The sequence below is a fragment of the Cavia porcellus genome, unplaced genomic scaffold, assembly GCF_034190915.1.
Source record: "Cavia porcellus strain 051 isolate PalLab524CR breed Dunkin Hartley unplaced genomic scaffold, mCavPor4.1 scaffold_7, whole genome shotgun sequence".
Taxonomy (NCBI): domain Eukaryota; kingdom Metazoa; phylum Chordata; class Mammalia; order Rodentia; family Caviidae; genus Cavia; species Cavia porcellus.
In genome coordinates, this window is record NW_026947490.1 from 57,676,750 (window position 1) to 57,699,900 (window position 23,151).

Consider the following 23,151-nt stretch of genomic DNA (forward strand, 5'->3'; position numbering starts at 1 on the left):
CCCACCCTGAGTGTGGATGGCACCAATCAATAGGCTTCAGGGCTGCATGGAGTATAAGGGATGGAAAGAAAGCAGACGCCTGTTTGCCTTACAATGAAATGTTTCCCCTCCACCATGTTGTCCAGCTTTGGAGCCAGCAGACTATGGAATAAAACCTCTACAAAGGAAATCTTTCCTTCTTTAATTTGTGAGTGTTGGGTTATTTTGTCCCAGCAGAAAGGAAGTAACTAGGATAACACCAAAAGAAGAGCTCTACAAAGCATTCCAATAAACTTTTAGCAACAATTCCAAATGAATAATCTCCTTCAGAGAAATTAACAATTACAGGATAATTGTGAACTTATATATCAAAGCCTTTCAGGCATATTTAATAGAGGTATGTAACAGGGCGATACTGGAAATCTCAGTGCATATGGTCCTCATATCAATAACCCCGGTTTCTCATTCATTTGCTCTTGTTCTTCCCACACATGGGATACAGCTGGCTTTGCTGAAAACTGATGATACAATTTTGTCACTTATATCATCACCTGAGCACTCAGAAACCACCCTAGGAAAGCAAGCAAGATATTTTCCAAATAATGCTTTCAGTGGACCTTTTGTAACCATGTATGAAAGCACTTCACACATATAAAATCTCTGCATAGATGATAAAGCAGAAGTGTAAAGCAGAGGTCAGCAAATTTCCTGACTAGAAGTGTACAGAAGACACATCAGGTGCACAGAGCTGCAACTTTTCTTAGCACTTCAGGTTTAAAACGAGTCACTGAAATTCCTCACTGAAAATAAAGAGATTAAATATCTCTGAGATCTTGTCCAATTCATTTCTTTCATGATTCTTACTTCTCTGTGTGGCTTGTTAGTACTCAAACTGAGAATTAAGACTGCAGATATGGTATTTAAGCAGTACTGCAGAGCTCCACTGATTAGTGAATTTTCTTTAACAGGCTCATTCAGAAGTAGAAGACTGCATTCATCCTAAGATCTTGGGATGCATTACTGATACACACTAAATAAAAACATGTACTCAACTATGAATAAAAACATAAGACATATTTATTTCTTAGAAAAATAAGTGCCTTGGACAATGAAATTTTCAATTTTTTGTACATTATTCATAAATAAAAAATATAACTACCTGCATAAATGTTTCAGTTTAGAAAAGTCAGTAATGGAAATTTATACATTCAACTGAAATTATATAAAAGTACAAAGCTCATCTGTTACCAGAAAATCTTCAAACAAACTCGTTTAAAACATCATGTCCCTAACATCATGGTATCATATTACAACTTAACTTCTCTTATATAGTCCCTTTAATGCAAATTTCTAATAGACTATAGGTTAGAATACATTCAAAGATTGTTGTGATGAAACTGTATTTATATACACATCACACAGAGCAAAATGTAGTGCTTATACACCAGTCCTGGATAATTATCATCTATTAAAGTAATAAGTCATCATTTTAACAACCTAAATTGCTTAATGACAAAATAATTTATGCCCAATATATAAAACACATATTACAGATAACTTCAGAAAGAAAATACATCAAAAGAATAAAACATTCTATATTATTTTAGAAGTTTTCATTGCCTAATTTAACCAATTCATTGATTAGAAAATATATTAAAAGTAAAATCACACATATATGTTTATACCTACATGTGTTTATGTCAACAAACAAAAAATCATGATAAATAGAAGTATTTAAATACATATGAAAGACAAAAGGACAAGAATAATGTGGCCTTAAATTGCTGTTTTACAAGTCTAGCTACAAAGATCCAGAGATAATTTTCTCCTTCGTCTCTTTTTTTCCCACACTGTGAAGATTGAACCCAAGCCCTGTGCACTGAATTACGTCCCCAGTCCTTTATTTTTTGAGATAGGATCTCACTAATTTGCCCACATGGGATTTGAACTTGAGATCCTCCCATGTGTTGGGATTACTACCACACCCAGCTCTTTCTCAATAGTAATTTCTGTGTCTTTCTACTGATTACAAAAAATAGGACTTCCGTTCTCAATACTTCTTCCAGGGGAAGTTAGATGGTAGGATAGGTAGTGCATATCATTTTTCTTTTGTTGGTTCTTGGAGACAAGATCAGGCCACACAGCGCCAGCTGGCCTTGAGTTCACTATCTTCCTGCCTCTTCCCTGTGCTGCCATGACAGATGTGTCACGCATCCTGCTTCCCTGAAGTTTGTTTTTACCTACCTGCTCTAAAACCACTCCAGCCCCATAATTTTCTTTCCGTTTTTTTCTTTCTGTGGGGTCGAGGATAAACAATGCCTTTAGGCTCTTCCATTAGTTTGTCATTTATTTAATCCCAATAATAACAGTTAAAAGAACAATGAAACAACTGGACCAAAATCGAGGTGAAATATGCCACACAGAAATAAATTACAATTACAAAGGGCAAACATAATAACATACCAATTATGGATCCAAACATTAACAGTTTTTACAAGGATTTTATCGGAGGTCAAGGCACCATCTACTGCAGGAATTCACTGTGCTGAGTATTACGGTAGTGGAAAAGAACACTGGCACTTCATGAGGCAAGAGCGGCCGAGGTATCATTAATGTCTTGATTTGCCCCTGGATGAGGACGGGAGGTGCTACTGGAATCCTCACACTGTTTGTCTACCTCTGGGGAAGCGGCCTGCTCTGGAGACGCTCTGTTCTTTTTAGCAAGCCCTGCAGTCATACTGTCTGTAGTAGGCTGATGCAGCCTTTCTTTAGGAACCACTTGTTTCCTTCCTTCCGCTTCCTGTTCACGAAGCAGTCTCTCCACCTCCACTTCAAGTTCCAGTGACTCATCGGGCTGCACATCCAGCTGCTGCATCAACTCCTCCAGCTTCTTGGCCTTTCGGAGTTCATTCTGCTGTATGATTGTACAAAGGTGTTCGGTGAGTTGCTCTTTGATCTCAGTCTTACGCTGGAGATCTAGCTTTGCAGTAACATACTCAGTTTCAGCCCTGTCAAATCGTTTCCTATGAGGACAGGTACAGAGATTGGTACGTTAGTTTTCCAAGCAGTTACTCAGCAAAGGGTCTAGAAACAATAATTAAGCTCCAGGATTGGGGAAGAAATGTACAATGAAAGCACACATATTAGCACTTTACAAACACTTGCCTACATGTGGGATAAATTAGGCTATGGAGGCTGAAACTTTCAAATATCCTCATTTGGATTCACCTGGTATAAAAACATTCTTCTATACCAGTGATGGAGAATCTTTTAGAACTCTCAACGATACACACAGCCTGCTGTGGCACACGTGCCATAGGTTTGACACCACTGTTCCATACTAATTTCATCTTTTGAAAGCTGTGCTTGAGGGGCTGGGGATTTAGCTCAGCAGCATAAGCGCCTTCCTTACAAGTGTGTGGTCATGAGTTCGATCCCTGGTACCGATAAAAATGAAAAAGACAAAAAAAAAAAAAAAAAAGAAAGCTGTGCTTGAGCGAAGGCAGGCTAAGAGTGGTAATTCAGTGACGAGCTGGCTTTAGGGTTGGAATGCAGGATGGAGAGCTCCAATTTGTTGTGTTTGACAGTTTCTGCGTATATAATGCTACCCTGGACAATTCTGAATTACCAGTGTGACATCACTAAATAAAAAACTGGGAAGAGATGCATAAAATCTGCTCTCATGAGTTTGTGTAAGCTACCTTCAGCGCACCAGTTCAACTGACGAGGTAAAAAAAAAAGAAACAGAGGAAGTAGAAAATTTATGTCTTTCTCCCTTGCCCATCCTTGGAATCTTCCTGTCTCATGTAAGTACCTGGAATTGGAGGAATGCACCGTCATGTCCAGCAAAAACCTCCATCTCTTTAATTTTTTTATATTAAAGAATTGTTTTTTAAAAATTATTTTATTGCATGCTTCCAATACATAATGATTATATTCATCCTGGGCAGTTGGTACATGCATTGCACCTCTTCATTAATGGGTTAGAAAAGAATCATTTTGATGGAGGAGAAAGATGATATGGATACAGAAAATAGAGCACACCCAACAAAGTGACACTAAATGTGGACAAGAAGTAAACAAACAGAAAATTTCAGGATACGTTTATGCAGGATTTTCAACCTTTATGCTACTGACAATGTGGCCACGTTGATTCCTTCTTGTGAGGAACTGCCCTGCACAATGTGAAATACTGAACCGCATCGCTGGCTTTGACTCACCAGCTGCCAGTACCACCCACTAGTGCTGACAACCAACAATGTCTCCAGACCTTGCTAAACATTTCTTAAGAGCCCAGAACTGCTCCCAGTTGAGACTCTGTGGGTTAAGTTGTTCTTACTCTCTCCACTCAGAAGCAACAGAACACTGTTACACTTTATTAAATTTTATAGCCTGGGATAGTGATGGATGCCTGTAATCTCAGTGCTCTAGGAGGCTGAGGCAGGAGGATCACAAGTTTGAGCCCAGTCTGGTAACTTAGGAAAACCTTGTCTCAAAAAAAAAAACAAAAACCTAGAGAGGGCTGGGAACACAGCTCACTGTAAAGACGCTGGGTCCCATCTCCAGTACAGGGAAGAAAAAAGGCGAGGAGGGTAGGGAAGACATAGGATAGGGAAGGTTGGAGGGAAGTTCATTTCTGTATTTACACATATATAAACTCTATAAAAAGCTAATGCCAGTTTTAGATGAAATAGGCTAAGTCTAGTAGAGATGTCACCCTCTAACAACTTGCCTTTTTTCTTTTGTACTAAATTGGTACAAAAAGTAATGTTACTATAACTTTGTCCATTATCTTCTGCTTCTTCTACATAATCCATTGTGCTTTTTTTTTTTTTTTTTTGCAAAAAAGGTAAGAAGTTTCTTCTTTTCCAAGAAAAGACAGACTCATTCCCATTGGTTAACTAGCTCTTCAAATTACAAACCACTAACAGTTGTGCAGGCCATGTGAGCTTACCTGTTGAAACTGCTCACCTACTTCAACTCAATATAATAAGCAGCTTATGAAAATTATAATAAAAACAATTTCCTAATGCAAGGTTTTATCTTAAAAGGAAACACAGGGAAAATCATAAAAGGTTTGACTTTAGAGAACCTGCATCCAGAACTTTCCACTGCCATCTACTGTGCCTACCTGTTTGGTCTTTGAATGCAAAGAACAGACATCCAAATTAGCTCAGTGGAAAAAAACTGATTTTACTATATTTTTCTGTATTATTTAAGAGGTAATTTCACAGACAAGTCATCAGAATTGAATGTTATTCTCTTTAATGTTTAGAAACCAGTGTTTCTCCTTTTGAGCTTTTCTATCTTACTCAAAGTCTAAAATAAGCCAACCATGGTGGCACAAATCTGTGATTCCAGCACTTGGGAGGCTGAGGCAGGAGAATCACCATGAGTTGGAGGCCAGCCTGGGCTACATAGTGAGTTCAAGGCCAGCCTGAATTACAGAGACCCTGCCTCAAAAAAACAAAACAAAACAGCCTAATATGGCTAACAGTTGCAACTCTACATCAAATTCACTCCATTCAATCTCTTGGTGATTCAGCTGTGAAGTTACAGAACAAGAACCTGGGATGGTCTGGTTCATCACAGTTTAATCAGAGCTCCAAATCAGTGCTCAGGAGCCATTGGTTAGCCTGTGGGTTAAAAGTCCTGTACTCCAAAGCCTATCAGGTCAACCATGAGGAGTAAAAAGAAAACACAGTTCCCTGTAGAAATGACTGGTGAAAAGGCAAGAGAGGACAGAAAGCTCCACTATGGTGAATTAGAGCACTTACGTTAGCTGAGTCTTGGCCAATTTGTAAAACAATGATAGTATAAACAGGCCTCACTTCTAGCCTAATGCCTGGCAGCCAGGTTCTTGAGAAACAGAGCTTCCCAGAAGTCAAAAAGCATTGTCATTAATATTGGTAAACATGTACCTAAAATAATGTGAAAAACTGAGAGAGCTGGTGTTTATATTTGAAAATTCTTATTTATGTGATTTTTATTTTTCATGTATTTTTGTCTTGTTACTTAATAAACACAAGAACGAGAGAATTACTTGCTCCTTACCAGCTAGTTGCTTTTGTAACCTCCTGTTATAAGAATTGCTCCAAAAGAACTCTGTTGGCTATCTGGGTCCTTATCTCCACTTTGTATAATATTCCTGCTAAGGAATGTTCTTGTATTAATTCAGAGCCTTGACAAGCTTCTCCATAGTTAAATCCATACTCTGCCTCTTCCCATACTCACACCTCCCTTCTCTGCAAGTCTGTGTTACCCTGAGCCAGCCAAAGTCAGCAGAGATTTACAGACCAGGCTCACCAATACTGAACTGAAATTAACACTGGGTTCCTGGATATCCACTGGTATTTCACCCTAGATGAACCATTGAAGATTTTGTTTGTTTATTTAATCTGTCCAGAAATGCACATACATATTCACCAGTGTAAAGTGGTTTATGTCTAGGATACTGATTAGTTTCCCAAGCTGTATCTCTAGTGTAGGGATCAGGTAGATAATAGCAAATCAGAGTATGATGAGGTACACAGGAACAGAATAGTTTTGTTATTTTAAAAGAACATAAAAGGATTTAGTGATTGCTATTTAAAGGGTTCTACAAACTGTCTCCTGGCATCCCTGCCCCCGTCCCCCTCCCTTTCAGTGGTATAGGGATGAACACTGGGACTCACATCGCCCTTATTACTCTGAGACAGGGCCTGCACAAGTTACCCAGGCTGGCCTTGAACTTGTGATCTTCTGCCTGGGTTTCCAAAGCAGGTGGGATTACAGGTGTGTGCCACAGCTCCCTGGAAGTTTTTCTTTTTTAAACTTAATCATTACTCTCAGGTATAGCACTGGGGTCCACTGGGTTCACTTTTAGGTTTTCAGTTCTTTTTTGAGCAGTTTTAACTCTCTGTACAGATTAGTATTCCACCTGTATCCTCTCTCAGAAATCTTTTATTTTCAAAATTTACTTTAAAAATTTTATTAGCACCTGTTTGTAGTTTGTGATTACAATCATCACAAGGAGGTAGTCCATGCACATAACACAGCTTAATTCTTTTTACGTCCCTTCCTCACCTTTCCCTCTCTACGTTCAAGTCTTTTAAATAACAAAAAAATTCATTTTCTTATAAGTTAAACTGAATTATATTTTGCAATTACTACATGGGTCCAAAATACCCTTTTATAAATCTAAGGATTATAGAAGTATTTTTCTTACACGGTGAAACACTTTGCCACCCTATCATCCCAATTATTCCCATTTATGCTAAAAATTAAACCAACGAGAAAACAGAGAATTATGGAATGATTTAAAAGGATGATGGAACATGAAGCAAATTGCTACTGTTTAGTTTTCTGTGTTCAACATATGTCACAAGACAGTATAAAAGACCACAAACGCCACCACTATAAACTGTTCTTAGGGTTTGTTTGGTGGGTTTTGCTTTTTGGCATTGTGGAGTTTGAGACAGGAACTCATTAAATGGCCGAGGCTGGCCTCAGATTTGTAATCCCCTTGCCTCAGCCTCCTGGGGAGCTGAGCTTATAGGTACCACCTGCCACACTCAGCTGTTGTTAATTCTCACTGAACACAGTTAATAAGTATTTTTTCATTTTCATATTGGCAAAGTGGGAGAAAAGTTACAGAGAAAGGCATTTTACCATGGTTAAATAAATCACTTACCTAGTAATCCATGTAATTTTGTAATATTGCTGTGTATGAAAATTATCTTAAAGGACAAATGATGTAATTAAGAGATCTGAGAAGGGTGTTCTAAATAACGAGTGGGGCCCTAAGTGCGATCACAGGGACGCTCTGAAGGGAGAAGGCAGACACAGCTTTGTGGAGAAGAGGAAGAAATGTGACCACAGGGACATAGAACAGATCTAGCCACAGGTCAAGGAGCACTGAAGGCCACTGGAGTTTGGAAAAGGCAAGGAACTGAACCCTAGGGTCTGAGAAAGCATGGTCCTGATGACACGGTAACTCTGAATGTGAGTCTGAGGGAAGTTTCTGATGTTCTCAGCTGTCCAGGCTGTGCTAATCTGTTCCGGCACTGCTATGGAACTAACAAAAATGCAGACACATTCTTTAGAATCTAGGTGGTGACACTGGTGAGTAAGTTAAATCTCAGAATCTGAAAACCCCTCCTAGATGAATTTCCTTAAACTCAAGATTTATCAAAAACATAAAATTTATTTCTAAACACATAAAGGAAACATGACATTCTCATACAATTAATAATTTAGTAGACAGAACTTAAGCTAATGTAAATGTCTGTCCTGTATTGGTAAAAGGATATAGCTCAGTCGCCTACTTCTTCATGTTCGTGAGTCAAATATTTTGATACAAAGAGGTAGGCTGTTTCCAGCCCCATAGAAGTTGTTTTCTATGATGTCTTTTATTCTCATGTCTGTAAATTATTCATAAAGTGATTGAAAAACATTTGTATGCATGTATGTGTGTGGGTTGTCTACCAAGCCCACATGATAAACAGGAATGATTGTTTTTCCTGGCATACACACTAAACAGCCATTCTCAAGATCCTAAGTGGTCTGCACAGACAGCAAGCACACAGCAGTAATCCCAGCTGTGGCAGTGGTGTGGCTCTGGAGTTTGTGAGCTCCAAGTGCTGGTTTCTGCAGAGGTTACCTAGCCTGAGACTGCTCTACACCAGCCGGAATTACAGTGGATTCTCACTTACCATCCAAGAACCTTTTATGGACACAGCACTATATCAAACACTGCAGAACTAAGATATTACTTTTATTTTTAAAAATCAAGTGAATCTCTTGTAGAGACTTGGACCATAATACTATATTACCAACTTGTAATTTCTCAATAACCACAAAAACAAATTTAGAAAATGTCTTACCCTTATGCAAGTGCAAGTCACAACCCTGTTTCTAGTCACAACTATCTAAGCTTCTCTTTGGTTCATAGCTCAAGAGCTTAATTTTTTAAAAAAGAAATAGCCTTAAGCAGTATCATTTAAACAGTTATGTCAGTAACAGTACTATAAAAAAACTGACATCTTTAGTTGATAAAGATATAATATTATGTGAAATATACTTATTGTGCAAGAATTCACTAAAAGTTCAAAGCCAGGTGTGATGGTGCACACCTGTAATCCCAGGACTTGGAGGCTGAGGCAGGAAGATTGTTGCAAGTTTGAGCCCAGCCTGGGCTACAAAGTGAAGGCCAGTCTGAACTGCACAGTACGGTTTTGTCTCAAAATGACAAAACCAAAACAAAATAAAATTAAATTAAATAAGTAAATTAAAAAAAGAATATATATCGTAGGATGTTTTCTTCTTTATCTGGTAGTTCCAATCTCTTTGTGGTGTCTCTGAAGGCTAAAACTGGCCTATCTTATATCACACACAAAGGCATCCTTCTCCATCCCTCACATCTGCACTGTACCTGTTAATAAGAGTAATTCATAGAGGGCTGTAAGGCATAGAAACGATCTTTGGAAAACTCGTATTACAGAGAATAAAGTGATAAAAATCAAAGCTTTAGTTTAATATGAATAAAATCTTGGTTACTTCCTTAACGTATTAATAGGAATCAGGAGTCAGCTACTGATGGCATTAATTTAAACTTAATAAATAAAGGCAGCTCCATTACACTACAGCCAATGGCCTACAGTTCAACAACAATTACAAGTATGACAAGCACAACCACAAACCTCTTTTTTCAACACAAAACAGTGAATTACAAACCACAATCAAGCATTTCCGCTTTATCAAATTGTTGTATAAACATCTTAATGTTGTGGTCTACCCTGGACTAATGGGGCATTCGGATTGATTTCTAGTGTTACAGAGAGATGCAAAACTAAGTCATTAACACAACATTCCCTTGTGAAAACAGACAAACTGGATGATTAAAGCAATGGGGAAGAGACTGAAAACCTTGAAATTGGACATTCTTTTTGCCCTTTTATCTATTTGCAAGGTCCATGTAATTGTTTACATGTGTTAGTTCATTTTTAAAATGTTCCATGAAGATTTTTCTTTATAAAAAATATCAATGGTTAAAAACAACACATCAAATCATTTTGTACACAGTATAATCATAAAGAAAAAATAGTAGAAAAAGTTCGATATTCTTTAGAATGATATTTTCTTTAAAATATTTCTAAACTTAAAAAAAAAAACAATCTAGATTTTCTTATTTGCGTGAAAATTAAGAGCCAGGGATATAGCTCAGCACAGTGCCTGCCTGGCAAGTGCAAGGTCCTGAGTCCGATCCCCGGTAAAAAACCAAAAACAAAAACAAGAAAAGAGAAGTGAGATTAGACTCCAATTCCATTACAAACCATATTGAATAATTAAAAAGTTTTAATGGAAAGTAGTCTTTAATGGAAAGACTACTGACTTGGTGTTAGAAAAATAGTTTTGGGACAAGTCACTCAGACATTTACTTTACTAGATCCTTAGAGATTACCGTATGTCCCAAACATTAAGCAGCTGACAGTTTACCAGTAAAAACTAAAATATCAATAGATAATACAGGACAAGCATATAAACAAAACTAACTTTAACTGATGAAGTAGATTTAAGGAAGACTTCACAGGAGAAAAGATGCCAGGAATGAGCAGGAAACAGGAATAAATACAGTGGTTAACAGAGTTATGAGACTTACAAGACGATACGACAGCCACTGGCTTAGCTAGCACTAACCATGAACTAAACCAGATTCCTTATTCAAGGTTGAATTTCCCCAACTCACTGTGCATAGGAATACTCTAGGCTGGCCTGGTCAATGCGGTTCCTGAGGATGCCAATGTCAGCAGAAACCATGTCATCTAAAGCCTGTAACTCCTTCTGGATGCGCTTTAGTTTCATAGTCTCTGCTTGAGTTCTTTTAGATCTAGAAAGAACATGAAGGGGGGAAAAGCACAAAAGCATTTGAAAAGTATGTATATGATATGCAAAGATATATAGATAGATAGATATGACTGTAGTACATAATTTTTTAAAAATTAGAAAAGTGAGAGTTGAAATGAAATTAATGCTACCAACATTAAGATGTATTTTAGTTTTTCCCTGTACTTTCCCAAACTTTCTATGAGTATCTATAATTTTCATAACCATGTAACAAGGTAGACTGTAATCTTTTCCTTATTTTTTTATTTTGAGGCAGGGCATCCTCAAAGTCCTTGAGCAGCTCAGGCTGGGTTTACACTTTTGATCCTCCTGCCTCAGCCTCCTAGAACTCTGGGATTACAGGTGTGCACCACCATACTTGGCTTATTTTTCAGCACCCTTAGGACCCATTTCTCCCTACCTTTATTGCTTTGATTCTTGGTCTCTAGGCAAAACTACAGGTTCTGAAAACTATTTGTGGGATTCAAAATCAAGACATCTTTTCCCTGTAGTTTAAAGTATATCCAATTTCATCTTTCAGTCCCCTCACCACCTGTCCTGAAGTAGTACAGTATACACTTTACCAGCACTAAGATGTGCTGAACCTGTAAGTCATTTTTGTAAAATTCCTAGCAAACAATATATATCCTTTTTCTAAACTAAAAACTAATAAAATGCTTTTCAAAAATAATCAGATGTGGGGGGAAAATAAGAAGGCACTGCTACTTATTTGTATGTGTTCTTTTTTTGTAACACAGTAAGTAGTGTATCTCTCATACTCCTAGAAGATCGAGATACACCACTGTGAGGGGAAAAAAGCATTTCAAATACACACATCCTGTGGCAGATAAAATTCTGAATTGCTCTTATGCCCACCTAGCTTCCTCTTACACCTTCCTTTGCCTTTACATATACTCCACATCAAACGATAATTTTGCCAGACTTTTCCAGAGGTCTAAAAAGAAAATCTAAGCAAATATTTGCAGTCAGTTCATACTGTTCTTGGCCTCTGCTTTGCTGACTTGTGAAGTGATCACTGGCAAAGAAACACTGGGAGGTGTGAGAAAAGCCACCCATCACACAAGGCTAAGAAGGATCGGCCTAGGTCACCAATGCAAGGTTAAATCATATTACATATGATATTAGCGGCCAGAGGATAAACTGAAGAGAAATGATTATGAGAAACACAATGAAGATCTACGGTAGTGTAAGTTACATGCACAGAATTCATCTCCTCTACAGTCACATCATTTAAGGCTTTTCCATATTAAAATTAAAAACCTGCATCTGTTGCTCACTTACGTATACTGATAGCTAATTACTGCTTCTCTTATGACAGTGTAGATGATTACAATCAGAAACACTGATGCTGGCCTTTGAGGTTTAATTGCAACTATATGTATAAGCTCATTATGATTTATGCTTTAAAAATCCTCCTTAATAAATTAAATTGGAATTTCAGTATCTCTTAGAAGTAGTTTAGCTAACCTTCAAAGTAACAACTTTAAAGAAAATATCAGTTTATTAGAATATCCATGGGAAAATACACATGACACAATGATAGACGAGACTGCAGGTTACACACAACCTCTCCTGGTTCCGGGGCCTCACCTTTCTGCAATCGCTTTTGCCAAAAGAGCTTTCTTACGTTTATTTTTCTCTTCCATTAATCGTTGTTCTTGCTGGAGGACTTGCCAACGAGATTTTTCTTGCCTAGGAAGGAAAAATGTCATATAAATGAATTTATGGAAGAGACTCTCTTACCTCACACCTTCCAAGCCTCAGTCTCTGATGTAAAAAGTCTAACCAGGCAAATTATATACATTTTCTTTCAAAAATCCTCTTAGGAGAAACCATCTGTAGCTCACTATTCTATTCTAACAGGGACAGACTATTATCTAAAGTAAAAAGGCTTACAGAAACCTTTGAAATCCATTATGTACATAACCTAGGAACCCATAAACTGGAAGCCAGAGTATTATGGCATTTTTTAAGGAGTACATGAAAAAAATGTGTATAACTTAATTATGCATTATATACAAAATGGAGGTTAAAATAAATTGGGCTGTAGTTCATGTTATGTCATACCTCTTAAAGAGGTTATTTACTTATTTTTTTTTTTTTTTGAGACACAGACTCTTCTGTATAGGCCAGGCTGGCCTGAAACTCCGATCCTCATGCTCGGCCTCCTGAAGGCCGAGACTATAGCATGTCACCATGCTCTGCTTCGCTTAACAATTTTCTATTAAAAAAAGGTCCCTTTCACTTTAACAACCTTGAGACAATGACAATGTTTCCTCGACAGACTATATATGTTTTATATTTACTGACTCTTCCATCTCCTAAACAATGTTTAAACAGAGTAAAGTACTAGGTGCTAAAGTCAAATGGAACTGGACTAAAGAAAACTTCAAAGATCTTAAACTTGTACTGTCTCCCAATTCTAAAATAAATGTATTAAAATTTCCCGCAAAAAGTTTAAAAATAAAATTTCTCATAAAGAAATGAATTTGGGGGCTAACTCAGTGGCATAAGCACCTGCCTTGCAAGCAGGTGGTTGTGAGTTCGATCCCTGGTACTGATAAAAAAAAAATGAATTTGATGTCAACTTAAACAAGAGCAAAGCTTTTTATTCTTAATTCTGGCATTTCTCACAGCTATGATTTCAAGACTCTACAAACCACTTCCGAAACTGTCCTCTCTTCATTACTACAGATCCTCCTCGATGTCAGCACTGGTTACTTCTCATGTTTACAACGGCGGGCATCTCCTCACCCAGGCTCCCTCCCAAATGATCAGCCAACACCGACCCCTGGCATTTCTCAAATCACTGCTTGCCCATTTCTCCTCGAGGGCCTGGCATCAGGCTACACCAGGAAACCCACAGTACCCACTTCCCTACCTCTTTACTGCCTGCCGTTCTCTGGCCCACCTTTGCGGCTCTCAGGAGTCGGATGTCATCTGAGAACATTCTGCAGAACACAGCTTTCCTTTTCCTTGCTGACAACTCCAAAATTCTTCCTTTATCAATGCTGCCTCAACTGTCTTCCATGAGTATTCTCCCAAGTACTTAAAAAATGATTTTTCTCTAAACTTAAAAATAATTTTTCTCAGTTCAGTTTAAACTCAGCTTCCACTGGTCTCGGGCCCTTCTGGGTAAACTCTATTTAAAGATATATAACTGTATTTTATTCTTTTAATGCAGGTTTCTTTATTCATGGAGCACCTGAATTCTTGTCTCAACGAACTCTTAGTCACACACTCCTAATGAGCAGGAAACATTTTAAACTCACAGTATGGAATCCACATCACCAGAGATTAGAAGTTTACCTGAGACTAGAAGAAAATGCAGAAAAATAACAACAAAAACAAATGCCATCTCTTCTCCCTAAATACTATTTCAAGAATTCATGACATTTATACAATGGCATTTGTCACAAGAATATGGCTAAATTACTGTTTTTTTTTCTGATATAAGCATATTAAATAAGCTGGGGATGGTGGCAGAGCAACCTAGTGAGCCATTGTTTCAAAATTACAAAAGGGTTGAAGAAGCAGTTCGCTATGAAGGCCAGACAAGGAAGCCCTAGTGATGTAGCAACTGGTGCTTTAATCTCCTGTACATTCTCTCTGGCCATGTCTCTCCCTAAATAAGGATGTCAGCTGGAAGCTGAACAGTAGATGCATCCTGGGAGTGGCACTGTACCTACTAACACTGCTTCTGGTGAGCATTAATGGCCACGGACTCTGGATGCAGACACACTGAAAAGTGAATCCCAACTCTAGCACTTACTAGCTGTGTTTTAGCTTTAGAAAGATGTCTTTTCTGCGTTCCAACTGCCTCATCTATAATGAAAATAAAACATGCATTGTAAAACTGTTGTGATCATTAAATGATACAAAACGTATAAAATGCCTGCAACCACTAGCTCACACTATACAGAGGTGGAATTATTTTTCTGTAGTTTATAGACCACACTTGAAATGTTAGAACCAACTCCCTTTCCCAATGGGAGTCAAAAAGGGAAGTAGAAAGTCTTATTAGACTTACTAACAATTCCACTTTCTTTTTCTCCGATTTGCAATCTGTCTTTGGAGGCAGAACCTCACAGTTTTCTTGGCCATCACGGGAATTCTCAAGCCCTGCTTTCCTGGGCTGATTTTCAGTACCCAACAGTTCCCCGTCACCAACAGGAGAGGTAAGTGCAGCAGGGCTAGGACAAGTCCTAGCTGGGGGAGAATGTGGTTCCGGAGTGGTGATTCTCTGTTTGGGGGCAGACAGCAGTTGCTCTGGAGGTAATGACGCTGGGCCACCTTGAAGTCCAAGTTTTTGGCTCTGCTCTAGTAGGGCCTTTTCTCGCTGAAGCTGTTGTCGAGTTTTCTTTACAGGGAGACGGCGTGGAGGTTCAAATGAAGCTACACAAAAGAGAGAGAAAGAAAATTCCTTTGTGTGAGCAGCAACGATCACAGTCTCTTTAAGAAAATAAAACCCTGACATTGAACTTCAGTAACAGTTCTGGTTTCTTTTACCAAAGGCAGCCATATTCTTGTAGAGTTCCAACAGACTGCATATTATACTGTTGACATAAACTAATCAGGCTTTTCACAGAAAGTTCACTTATGTGTGAGTTAGGTAACTGTCAAAAAACCAAATAGCATAGTGCAAGGTGGCAAAGGTTACAATCTCAGTTATTTGGGGGGCTGAGGCAGGAAAAATGCATATGACAGCCCCGCCTGGCCAACTTAGTGAGACACTCTCTCAAATAATAAAAAGGGGGCAGAGATGCAGCTCAGTGGTGAGTTGTTTGCTAGATTTGACCCTCAATACAGCAGAAAAAAAAAATATGACTAATTTCTATCTAGGCAGAAAATGGAATTCTCTGATTCTCTGATGTGTTTTATGTTTGACTTACAGTTCCACTTATACTCCTGAAACAAAATGCTGGTTAGGTGTCAAATGGATTCCTTCTCTTCAGTTTTAATGGTTCCTGAGGTAATTTGATACGCAGGTAAACATTATAAGAAATGCAATTAAATAAAGTCTTGTTTCTAGAAACATTAGTTAATTCTGCATTTTTTTTTGCCTTCACCTTGCAGAACAATGGAAGTTTGTATTTCCCAAAGTCTAGCCAGGCTCTAAATCAATGCATGCAAATTAATTTTGGTAATAGCCTGAAAAAACTAACAGAGAAAAAGCTGGGGGAACATTTTTAAGTATAACTAAATAATAATAATTCTATTATATTTTTCGAGCTGTCCATGCCAGTGTTAACTTTTTAAGTAAGGCAAGCGGAGAACATTTGTACTATATTTCATGAAATCTATAAACAGCATTCTCTGTAAAATGCCTGGGAAATGAAATTATGAGCCCTTCAAATAGGACTCTTAAATTCTGCACTTTGATCTTTGATGCAACACAACATAAACTCATTATTTAAATTTTCCCGAATGCATTAAAAGCTCTGGAGTCAAAGTCCCAGCTTTGCTACAGACTAGCTCACTAACTTCAGGCAAGCCTTTTACCTATTCAACACTTTGGTTTCTTCATCTGTCAAACCAGTTGCAAATTATCTGCTCTCTTTTAACTCACACAGTTAATGTAAGAATCAGATAAGGTACAAAAGTAAAGAACAACTGTAATGGGGGAAAGAAGGAAAGAAAGAAAGGAAAAATTATATATATATATAATTATACTACTAATCTCTATTAGTTCATCAAAAAGAACGGTCTGTTCTTTCACTGATCATTTTTTCATGCCTATATCATATAATCTGAGCAACTAATTTTAAGATAACAGTATGCAATATATTAACCATTGTTAATCTATTATTGTTTTGAAATTCTGTATCAGTTATTTATTTTAAAATTAAAAAACAAGAATTAGATGAGCTTTATAGAAAACACTTCTGAAGAACTCAGCAGTACTATCAAAAGTCAATGCTATTATGGACTTTACAAAGAATTGCAAAGTATCCTCTTGCAACAGAAACTTCGTAACTAGGGATTTTCAATCACATCCTCAGAAAATGGAACTCATCCCGAAATGTGTGTGTGTGTGTGTGTGTGTGTGTGTGTGTGTGTGTTGTTTTGTTTTGTTTTTGCAGTACTGGGGATTGAACTCACCATCTCGCCCTTGCTAGGCAGGCGGTTACGCCAGAGCTAAATTCCTGGCCCATGTGTGTTTTATCTTTTTGAAACAGTCTCACTATATAATTCAAGATGGCCTTGCGCTCAGTTCACATTGTAGTCCAGGCTGGTCTTGAACCTATAATGATCCTCTAGCTTTCTGAGTGCTGGGATTATAGGCATGTGCCACCAGGGCCAGCTCCCCTAAATTATTAAGTCCTCTGCAACTAAGTTACTGTAGCTTAGCTTTCATTTTATTTTGCATTTTTACAGAATGTACCTATAAGACAAAAGTGTTGCTTTTTTTCATTCCTGAACAATTCACACTTTTATATACTGTGTACTAGGGGCTCCAAATACCAAAGAGACAAACTGAGAAGCATAATTCTAGAGAAGATACTCATGGCTATCACTAGTCAACTGCTGTCATTAAAAAATTTAGGTCAGTACAACCAGATACTTCGCTTGCTCACAATTTAAATTCACATTTTCACATAAAATACCCTGAGTTTTACAGAGAACCACATCAATTGTGAAAATCTAGATTATGCTATTAGAGGAAACAATGCCAAAATCTTAAGTGAATTAAGTAATAAAGATTTATTTCTCCTTAATGCCATGTGCTAATTTTACAGGCCAGGAGAAGGATTCTGCTGATCAGTCTCTCAGGACTCCAGATGATCATTTAGCCTTGTTAGCCATCAAAACAGAGGAAGACAGTGAGGAAGATCCTGTTACAAAAATTCATTGCTCTGGCCCGTTAGTGACAACACTTTTGCTAAATTTCATTGTCTGAAATTGTATATGCCCTATCTCACAAGGGCAACAAACATGAAGCCTTGTTCCTTCCCCTCAAGATAGCTATGATATGAATCTTGTGTTCATCGTTGCTTTCCTTTTCTGTCAGTCATACTGCATCTGCAAATATTCCTGAGAATATCTGGTCATCTTAACTGCAAAAAATGGCTGACATGATATACACATTCTTTGCTTGATGTTTTAATGCCAGCATTCATCCACATTATTCATGTTGCCACACATTCTGAATGTTGTATAGTATGAATAAACCAGTCTACTGATCTTACACTTTTGGACACTTTACAATGGTTCTAGGTTTTGTTTCTGTGAATTCTGCTGTTACAATTCCTTACGTGCAAAAATTTGCCTTAGATAATATCTAAAAACTACTGGACCATAAAGTGTAACTTGCATCTAGCAATGTGTAAGATTTAGTGGATGCATTCTTTTTTAGTATAAGATATTATCAAATGTTTTCATTTTTGTCAGATTTTCAAAGATGTTTTGATTTTAATCTAGGTATGGTGTGGCATCTCATTGTACTCTTGATTTGTACTTCTCTGTTCATCATCTCTTCATGTTTTCTTTTAATGTAATATCTATTCATGCCTGACTGATTTTTGATTTGTTTATATTTCTCATATTATCAGTGGTAAAGAATCCAAAAACATAATTAAAGAGAAAATATTTCAGGCAGACATGGCAGAACACAGCTATAATCTCAGCACTTTGGGAAGTTGAGGCAGGAGGACTGCAAATTCAAGTCTAGCCAGAGCAAGTTAGCAAGACGCCTATCTCAAAATAAAAAATGAAAAGGATAGGGATATAGCTCAGTGCAAAGGACCTGGGTTCAATCCCATTAGCGTGCACACACACACACACACACACACACACACATACACACACACAAGAAAAGACTGAAAGAAAATATGAGTGAAAAAATTCTAATACCACAAATTGTAATGTGTCTAGGGGTAAAACTAGCCCCCTTACAAAAATCTTTTTGAGGCCCTGGGCAGAGAAGGAAGGCACACCAGCAAACAAGCCCAGTCTGGGAACCAGTGCCATGTGCTGGCTGCTGGCAGACTGGAGAAAGCCAGACCCCAGCTCCTTCCAATGTGTGGGAATAGGATTTCCGCCACGCCCCACAAGCAATATGCTTATCTGGAGAAACACAGGCTGTGATGACAGCTATTGAGGTGAAATGCAATTGGACGCCTGTGGTGCTTAGGTGTTTCACTAACATTGCAGGTCTAGGGCCAGTGGTCTGATCACAGGTCCAGTGGTACGCAGTGTGATATCTTGAGGGGTAGATCTCCTTCTGAGGGTTGAAGCTATGTTGATTCTCTATGGTCTTGTTTTGAGGGCCTGTATCATTTCCATTGTTTTGTTGGGTTGAATTTATTTTCTTTTGTTTTACATTAAATCTGATGGCACGAGCATATATTTCAAAGATAGCAAGATACATTAGCAAGGTACCAGTTTTGGATTTACTATTAGCTTGTTTTGAAGTCCTTTACTGCATTCATTTTGTTTTTTATTGTTTCTATTCTATCCTGTTCTGTTTGTTTTTTACTATGTCCGAAGTTATCTGCAGCTATTTTGAAGACATCAAAAGGCATTATGGTAACTACTGTTGATTTCATAATGTTTTGAAATCTAGTATCTTTTACACTACTTTGTTTTGATTGGTTTTATTCTATTTTATCCTCTTTAAATTAAAAAATTTCTCTTGAAAAAAAATTTTTTTGGTCTTCCAGGCAATTATCATAGGGCCTTTACACTGAGCTATACTCATTTATTATTTTTATTTAATTTAATTTAAAAATTTATCTTAAAGAGAATAAAACCAACATAAAACTGCTATTAAATGGCCCTGATTTGCAGAGAGGGCTTGTTTCTTGGTGACTTCTTGTTCTCTCTTCCTGCAATCTGCTAATGGTGCTGACTCACAGGAAAAGGCTGGGGTTTGGTTGTCCTCCTGGCGGCCTGCACATGGCCTATTATTTTTATTTTGAGACAAGAAATCTCATTAGTTATCCGGGCTGGCTCAAACTTGCCTGCCTCAGCCTTGTAGAACAACGGGATTAACAGACATGTACCACCACACCTGGTAAGATTCAAGATGCCAAGGACCTAAATGTATGGTGACATGTACAATGTTGGTGTTACTGTTAATAATTTAAAGAAGTCAAATCTCCCAATATTGGATTCATACTAGATTTTTTTTTTTTTTTTAGACAGGGTCTTGCTGTGTAGTTTAAGATAGCTTTGAACTAACTTTGTAACACAGGCTTGATTCAAACCCATGACAGTTCTGTCTCAGCTTCTCAAGTGCTGGGATTACAGGCATGTGATTCAACGCAATTCTAGTCAAAATCCCTACTGTGATTTCTATGAAATTTGATAAACTTATTGAAAGTTTTATATGATAAGACAAATGTTGAAGAATAAGGAGATATCTAAAGAAGAGCAAGGGAACTAGACTTTAGATATCAAGAATATAACAAAGCTTTAGGTCATAGTGGTATTTGGCCTAACAGCCAATGAAACTAAGCCCATGTTTTGACAGTGAAATGATAGGGCATGAACACCAAATCACTACTTTATGACTACTTAAGCCCAGAGAAAGGATCTTAGATCATTATATATCCATCATCAAACATAGTAACTGGCAGAGCCACCTCTAAATCTTTTCCTCTTTTCTTTAACATTTGTAAAAATCTAAAAATTGTACCTCTAACTTTTAGATTCATCCTAGCTGTTCTCCAACTTTAAAAAAGTAAAATTAAATTGAAAGATGTGGTTGGGCACAAGCAAACATGAAGGTAATATACTCTAGAGACACTTGAATGTACATTGGGGAATATGATTAAGAGTGTTTGTAACAGGCTGTTTACAATATTAAAAAGAGACAACCAAGGTGTTCCTTAACAGGGAAGTGGATAAAAAGTGAGTATGTGAATGGATGTCAAAATCATCTACAGAAAGAACTTGACTGCAACAAGTTAGCTAGTAAACCATACACAGTAGTATGTATAATCTTTATGATATAATTTTAAATATCTCTGCTCTGTCAAAAGTTCTACAAACCAGATAATCTACATTGACCCTATGTTATTAATTTACTTCCTTTTGCAATTGCAATTCTCAGACCTTGATTACTCTAAATTATGCTAAAAATGCACAGGCTACCCAAACTATATCCAATTCCCTAAAAACATAAAGAGCATGATAGGATTTATGATTTCTCCCAAAATAAAGTAGTATTTAAATTACAGAATCAAGAGTGGCTGTAAGCTGCCAAGTGGTGTTCACAGCGCATAGATCTTAATGATCTGCAATGATAAGCAAAGCATAGTTCATATCATGTTTTCCGCCAGTATCAAACTTAATTCCTTCATTAAAATGAATTATTTAAAAAACCCACAAGCTCACTCAATGATTACCCCATAAATCCGGGGGGAAAGCACAAAATTTAAGCTGTCTTTGCAAATACTGGGGCTGTCCACCCACACGCACCCACGTACATTTTTTTTTTTTATAGAAACACATCTGATTTCTCAAAGACTTTCGCTTTGCTGGCTGTATAGAGCAGGAAAGAACTGCAAAAATTCATCTGGCAACAAGAAGAGAATGCAATACTTCAGATGTGTCATTAAACAAACCAACAAAAAAGCCAATGCTCTTGGCATTCATGCAGTCTCGCGACTCCTTCTGCCCAATAACTATCTTTCTATAAAGTCTTCAACAGCCAGTGCCTTCTTTTTTATTCTTTGACTCAGTCCACCCCTATAATGGACAATTAGGCAATAGACTCATTTCCTCTCCCAAATCTCACTCCTTTCACAGGTCAGAGTCAAATCCCCGAAAAGGATTCCCCAATTCTCTTGCTCTGGGACCGCCCTTCCTTAAGAGCTCAATCCATCCACCTCTGCAGCCCATTAATCCTGGCAGCCTACTTAACCTCCAGCCCCCTAGAGAACACATTTTCCACGCCCCCTTCTCCAAATTGCAACCTTGCTCCTTCTCTTTCGACCTGACAATCAAGTTTTCGCACTCACAGTCTGTTACCTTTATTCTGCTTTAGCCTCCTCAGCTCCTCCTCAGAGAAGCCTGCCCAACCCTGCGCCATTCGCCCAGGTTGCCAGTACCCCAACAGTCCCCAAAGCTCTAAACCCGGACTGCCAACTCCACGGTCCGGATACATCCGGGTTCTTCCGGGGAACCGGCAAAGCAGCCAATCAGCGCTTCATTCTCTGCCTCCCTAGGACCCCTCTGGCGCCCAGGTCCCATAGAGGCTGCCTCAGGCAATGCCGTAGTGCTGAAAAAACTTCCTGAGCAAACCCTGATTACGCAGATGTTCATTTCCAATCACTTGCCTCTGCTCTGTCTCCTAGTCTTTATTCTCGTTGTTTCTTCCCTTCAAAGGGGGGAAAAGACCCTGTAAGAAAAGGTTGTGATCAGCAGGCAGTTAGGAAGTGGCAGAGTCTGCCAAGGAAAGTGGAGGGCGTGGCTGCCCTTGGGTCCCCGGGATTGGGCGGGGCGCGCGGTGCAGCCGAGCTGGAGCGGGCTCGGGGAGGAGGAGTCCGGCGTCAGAGCCTGAGGTGGGACTGAAGCAGCGAGCTGTAGTAGGAGTGTCCTACAGATTGACTCCAGAAAGTATCGCGTTTGAATAGGAATTCAGAGAGTATTGGGGTGTAGTTAATGACCACATACACGTGACAGAACCGGAGCTTGCAGGCATGTTTCTCCCACAGTTCTTTTCCCCGTTACTGGCTTCCTTTTACTAGTGATTGTTGCTAATTGTAGTCTTTTTAAAGGGCCATATGAATGTCTGTCCTGAAAAATTTCCCGTCTTTTTTGTTCACAGAACACAGTGTAAAACTTATGCGCTGAGAGGTGAGACAGATTTTAGGAGCCTATTGAAGTCTTTAGTTCTGCCTTGAACATTTACCTTGGGCTTCTGAGTTTCAAGTAGCGTTTCGGAGATTAAAAGATTCAAACGTTATTAGATTCGATTCATAAATCAGATTTCTGTTTTCGCGCTTTTGCCTAAGAGCAGCAATAGCTTATGTGGGCTTATAATTGAAAATCTTCAGTGACTTTGGATGCTAGTGTGTTAATATTTTTGAACAAATTCAAGTAGAGGGGAAGGATGGAAAACAGTACATCAACCCGATAAAAGAACTGAAGAGCTGAACAGAGTACTTCAAGTTTAAATAAGTGATTAAAGAGGTAAAAGAGTGAAATTTCTCTTATTCTTCAGACTTTGGAAATTTAAAAATTTTGGAATTTGAGAGCACCATCCACACTTTTAAATGTGAACTCATTTTTCAATACATTTTAAAAGTGAAAGGCTGTTGTGACTTACTAGGATACTTT

At 38.1% G+C, this 23,151-nt stretch overlaps 1 protein-coding gene across 1 annotated transcript; it reads right to left on the reverse strand.

Moving 5' to 3' along the window:
* Positions 1-1,034: 1,034 nt before the first annotated feature.
* Positions 1,035-21,983, reverse strand: Gorab (golgin, RAB6 interacting). The gene is made up of 5 exons (XM_003468690.5): positions 21,841-21,983; positions 14,898-15,258; positions 12,454-12,555; positions 10,706-10,846; positions 1,035-3,002 (listed from the first exon to the last, which is right to left on the reverse strand). The coding sequence occupies exons 1-5, from the start codon at positions 21,974-21,976 to the stop codon at positions 2,561-2,563; spliced, it is 1,182 nt and encodes a 393-aa protein (XP_003468738.3). The 5' UTR covers positions 21,977-21,983; the 3' UTR covers positions 1,035-2,560.
* Positions 21,984-23,151: the final 1,168 nt, after the last annotated feature.